Source organism: Chiloscyllium plagiosum, unplaced genomic scaffold (genome assembly GCF_037043375.1).
Source record: "Chiloscyllium plagiosum isolate Xiang-an unplaced genomic scaffold, Cpla_swu_hap1 HiC_scaffold_26, whole genome shotgun sequence".
Lineage (NCBI taxonomy): Eukaryota > Metazoa > Chordata > Chondrichthyes > Orectolobiformes > Hemiscylliidae > Chiloscyllium > Chiloscyllium plagiosum.
In genome coordinates, this window is record NW_028270164.1 from 3,097,176 (window position 1) to 3,103,175 (window position 6,000).

General features: G+C 43.7%; 1 protein-coding gene across 1 annotated transcript in view; it reads left to right on the top strand.

The window, feature by feature from the left end:
* Positions 1-5,719, top strand: part of LOC122562920 (serine/threonine-protein kinase TBK1-like) — a 59,903-nt gene extending 54,184 nt beyond the window's left edge. Inside the window, exons 19-21 of the mRNA XM_087973418.1 lie at positions 210-316; positions 1,325-1,396; positions 4,272-5,719. Coding sequence (XP_087829544.1) covers positions 210-316; positions 1,325-1,396; positions 4,272-4,302 — 210 coding nt within the window. The 3' untranslated portion in view covers positions 4,303-5,719. The remainder of the gene's footprint in view (positions 1-209; positions 317-1,324; positions 1,397-4,271) is intronic.
* Positions 5,720-6,000: the final 281 nt, after the last annotated feature.

Sequence of the window (6,000 nt, forward strand, 5' to 3'; positions counted from 1 at the left end):
TAGAGTTGTGTTGCTGTAACCCCATCACCTCGAACAGTGCGAGTGAATACAACAATCACTTCTTAGTTTCAAAAGAAGAACATCAAAAAGCTGGTGGTATGGTGTTGAGTGCCTTTATTCAAGTCTAAACCCAAAGTCACAAATTCTCTGTGTGTCTGGGAGTCTCCAGCAATTGAAAATGACAATCTTCTCTTTCTTTGTAATTGCAGATATTAGACCAGGGGCTGCTGAGGCTTCAAACAGAACAACAATCTGTGACCAAAATACCAGCTCCTAGTGATGGCTCTGAGCAGAAATGCATGGATATGGCAATCAGGTGGGGAGCAAGTATTCAGAGGGAGGTCCCTGAATTGGGAGAGTACAGCATTTTGCCAAATCCAATAGAAAGCAGAAATATTCTGTGACATTGTCCCCTCTGGGAATCTCTACATCATGGTCAACCTGAAAGACCTGATTCGAAACCTTAAAGACTCACCAACAGTTACAGTGGTTTACCCTCCAGGCAGTGGGATGGTAAGCAGCAGGATTAAGGTTCACCTGGATCACTTTCAGCTTTGAAAATGACCTATTCCTCCCAAACACTGTGCACTCAGCACACAGCTTCTCTCCAATTACTTTTGTACATTTGCAAGCAGCCATGTGGTTGTACTCTCGATCAAGCTGCCAAGTCACTGGAGACCACTGTCTCTGAGGAATGACAATGAAATCCAAGAAGCATTGACATGATTAGCCTTTTCCAGTAACATCCCACTGATGGTGCCGACATCAGTGGTGGAGATGTCACCAAGGGAGTGGGGTTTGGACTTAGTGGCATTGTCAGTGGACCAGTAATCAAGAGGTCCAGGCTTAATGTTCTGGTACATGGATTTGAATGGTAAGCAGTGACATTTCAATTCAATAAAAAATAATCTGGCATTGGAAAGCTGGTCTAATAGTGACCATTGACAATTGCTGCAAATATCCATCTGGTTCAATGCTTTAGGGAAGCAAATCTGCCGTCCTTACCTGGTCTGGCGTACACGCAACTCCGGACCTACAGCAATGTGGATGACTCTTAACCCCACCTCTGGGCAAGTTAACATGAGCAGTAAATGTTGGCCCAGCCTGTGATGCCCATGTCTTGTGAAGAAGCACTGCAAGGTGAAGCAGTGCAGATCATTACTTAACTAGAACACGGTTTTGTTTTACATCGTCTCAAAAATATAATTGAGCTTTGAATGGGGACTGTACAGAAATCTCACAATCATGTTTGGTCCAATTCATTGAAGATGCAATTCTTGGGCAGCAAGGATGAAAAACTTTGAACTTATCTGTGTGTTAACAGGATGAAGCAGCTCAAAAAGGAAATGGAAGGTGTGTTATGGGAACTGGAACAGAACAACTTGATCATCGAGAGGTAAACAATGTCCTTCAGTGTAGTAAAGGTTGGAAAGAAGTTTAAAGCCTTGGTTTTCAGCTTCACTCTCAAACTCTCACCCCAATCCCACCCACTGTCTCCGATTGAACCAGATCTTCTCCAGCATCAGTGTCCTAGATGATCTTGACCTGAGGGTCTGCCTATTTCTCCCTCCATTTCATCACCTGACTCTATCCCTGCCTCAGCTCAATTGCTGCAGAACCTCATATCTATGCTGTCGTTACCTTGCAGATGAGAAGATGAGAGTCTTGCATTTCATCTTCCACAGTCTATAAACTGGAGTTTAAAAACATGCTGTCTGTATCCTATTCTGCAGAAAGTCCTTCTCAGTCAGCAAAAACCCAAGCATATTGGTTCACCTTGAATCTATGTTGTGGAATAGAATGTTTGAATAACACAACACAGAAGAAGATATTTAATCGAGAACATTTAGTTCTGTGCCTCTTCCCTTATCCCGTAGTTCTGTAAAGGTGCATATTCAATGAAACACTTCCCTTTTGAAGGTTATCAAGCAGTCTCCAATGCCTCAGATTGAGCATTCTCACCTTTCTGTTTAATGTGTTCTGTGCCTTGCCTCTCCCTGCCTCTAATGTTCACCAGACCCACAAATTCCCTAAAGTGTCTATATCTCTGATTCTTAGCCATCACGCATCCCAAACTCTCATGTCTCACTTTGGTGACTCTTCCTTCAGCCACCTTGCTTTGGAATACTCCCCCACCCTGACCCACCTATTTAACCTCCCTCCTTACAATTACTCACATTGACAAATCTTTTGGTCACTCATTGGTTTAGTTCAATGTCAGTAATTTTCTCTTTGTGCATATGGGCAATGGTGATGCAGTGGTAATGTCACTGGATTAGTTTAAACCAGATGCTGAGGCTAATTCTCTGGGATGTAGGTTCAAATCCTACAGCATCTGGTAGAGTAAGCCTGAGATATGCAGCTAGTCTCGGTCATGGTAATCATGATAACTATCATTTTTTGCTTAAAAAACCCCCGAGTTCACTAATGTCCTTTCGGGAAGGAAGTCTACTGTCCTTACCTGGTATGGCCTACCCGTGACTCCAGACCCACAACAATGGGGTTGACACTTAACTGGCCCTTGCATAGCAAGCCACTCAGTTCAGTAACAATAAGGGACAGCCAATAGATGCTGGCCTTGTTGGTGATGCACTCATTCCATCAGAGAATTCTTAAAAACCTATACAACAGTTTGGGACATTCGTCTACCTAAAGGAGTGACATAAATGAAATTGATTATTACAATAGCAAACTGTGTTACTGGATACAGTGCTATTATATGTCCCTCTGTTACTAAATAGATCATTGTGCATGTTATTTTGATTGATTGATTAGATTAGATTACAGTGTGGAAACAGGCCCTTCGGCCCAACAAGTCCACACCGACCCGCCGAAGCGAAACCCACCCATACCCCTACATTTACCCCTTACCTAACACTATGGGCAATTTAGTATGGCCAATTCACCTGACCCTGCACATCTTTGGACTGTGGGAGGAAACCGGAGCACCCGGAGAAAACCCACGCAGACACGGGGAGAACGTGCAAACTCCACACAGTCAGTCGCCTGAGGCGGGAATTGAACCCGGATCTCTGGCGCTGTGAGGCAGCAGTGCTAACCACTGTGCCACCGTGCCGCCCAGTACCATATGTTACTGGGTATAATACTGTCACATTGGAAACTCTCCTTCACATTCAATGGCATTACCATTGTTAAATTTCCCATTATCAATATTGTGAGGGTCATCATTGACCAGACAATAAACTGAACTTGTCATATAAATACAATAGCTCCAAGAGCAGGTCAGGTGCTGGGAATTCTGTAGTGAGTCTCCTGACTCCCCAGATTCTGTCCATCATCTACAAGGCACGAGTCAAGAGTGTGATGGAATATTCCCTGTTTGCCTGGATGGGTGCAGCTCCAACAACACTCAAGATGCTTGACACCATCCAAGATAAAGGAGCCCTTTCGATGGACACACATCAGTAACCTTCAGCATTCAGTCCTTCCATTCCCCACCACAGAGTGGCAACAGTGTGTACCATCTATGAGATGCATTGCAACATCTCTCCAAGGGTCTCTCACACAGCACCTTCCAAACCTGTGACCTCACCACCTAGAAAGTCGTGGGCATCCAGCATATGAAAACATCATCACCCGCAAGATCCCCCCAGCCACCCCTCCCCAAGCCTCTCACCATCCCGACTTAGAAATATATCACCGTTCCTTCAGGGTGACTGGGTCAAAATCCTGGAATTTCCTCCTTCATGGCATTGTCAGTCCAAGTCGAAAAGTGTGACGCTGGAAAAACACAGCAGGTCAGGCAGCGTGCTGAGGTGCAGGAGAGTCAACATTTCGGGCATAAGGCCTTCATCAGAAATGAAGAACTTATTCCTGAAACATCAACTCTCCTGCTGCTCAGATGCTGCCTGAGCTGCTGTGATTTCCCAGTGCCACACTTTTCAACTCTGACTCTCCAGCACCTGCTTTCCTCACTTTCTCTCACTGGCATTGTGAGTCTATCTACAGCACATGGACTGCAGCGGTTCAGGAAGGAAGCTCACCCCCACCTTCTCAAGGTCAACTAGGGATGGCCAACAAATGCTGAACCCAGTTCATTTTATTTACTCATTCATGGGTGTTGCTGGCTAGGCCAACATTTATTTCCCATCTCTAACTCTCATTGGACGTTGGTAGTTGGTATAACACTGTGTACATTCTATCATAACAACCACATGTTTCTGTGTGTAAAACTCCCGTATATACTGTATCAGGTATTAGTGCATTATCAGTTAATGCTGTGCAGTAACGGAGTGTGTTTTCATCACTAGGCTCAGTATCCAGAAGCCTCACGGTGTCTGAGACCCACACATTGAAGATGGATGTGGTGGGGGCGTGGTGTCTTTTGTGCTGTCACTTTATATTTCATTGCCACGACATTTGAAGGATCATGATGTGGCTGAACTAGTACCAAAAACTGGCTGGATATACTTATTAAAGAGCAAAATAATGGTCAAACTGCACCCTCCCACTTCCTGGATTGTGTAAAATAGGCAACTGAGTTTACATCTCTCTGCAATTTCATTTCAGCAACTTATTGGAAAGATGAATCAGGAAAAATGGCTCCTGCCTTGCTAACATCCATATAAACTATTGAAGAAAGGAACAATCTATTGCATCGCATGAGTAATCGCATCAGAAACGCTTATAGCTAAACCTAACGAAAATCAATATTTGTGAGTATATGTGACTCAATTTGTACTCCCTCAACCTTCAGAGTGGGGACATTGTGAAGATTAGCCTCATTATTGAATACTCAGGGAAGCTAATGACATTGAACATTAAATGGAGGTTGCTTCTATCAGCAATAAAACATCAAATGACTCTACACTATCAATACAAAGTGAACAATCTTCCTCTCTCCTTTCTCGATCGGAATCAGTCACCCTACAACATAATCGTCATCGATTCCTGGATCCACTGAATCTCACTTGACTCCAGGTCCACGGATATTGGCTCCTGTCCAAATCAGGATCACATGGTCATTCTGCATCAGTGTAGACAGCGAGTGTTGGAGAGCTGTGCATCTCTAGGAGCTAAAGTGATCAAGTGCTGTCCTCTCCTGCTATCAACACACATTCAGAAGACACTATGGTGCAATGCATCACCTAGTTGTACCTGTTCAACTGCATTCTCTGTGTTGTTCAAACCAGGAATCAATCCTGGGATCTTCCTAAACCCCATAGTTCAACTTCACCAAGAAATGCACTGTAGAACAAGAGGAGTCCCTACTGTTCCATTCTATCAGATCCTGGCTGAACTGTGCTGCGGTCCCATTTTCCTACCTTTACTTCAGATTCCTCGGTGCTCTTGTCTAACAAAATCTCTCATCTCAATCTTGAAAGTTCCAGCTGCCACCCAGCACTTGCGATCTTTTGGAGATGTGTCCAATATTCAACTCTGTTTAGAAGACTGATTGCTGCTTTCAGTTCTTTATGACCTGGCTCCGATGTTACAGGTCCTGCCCCTTTTTTTTGGGTCCCAACACCACAAACAGCTGAATCACCCAAACACATGGGGATACCAGCTCTGTCCATACAACTGTGTGGTCATAATTGACACCTCAACATTAATCAGCTCATATATCGCACTGATTCCACTCATAAGATACCATTCCTGTCCAGAAATTGAAAGGTGGTTCTCCAAATAGGGTCTGACTAAGGCTGTGTACAAATGAAGCATTTTTGAAATAAAAACCATTAATCAATTAAAAAACAAAGTACTGTGAATTCTGGAGACTTGAAATCAGAATAAATATTTGTACACAAATGCAGCAGGTCCTTTCTAAAGAAAGGTCATGTGTAACTCAAAACATAAACTCTGTTTCTTTCTCCACAGATGCTGCCAGACCTGCTGAGTCTCTGCATTGTTCTATTACCTTTCTTGACTATTCTTTTCAGACAAGTCCATTCGTGATTTTTGCACATGAACACCTAGATCCCTTTGCCATTCCCAGTCTTTCACCATAAAAGAATGCTTTGGTCATTTCCTGACCCAGAC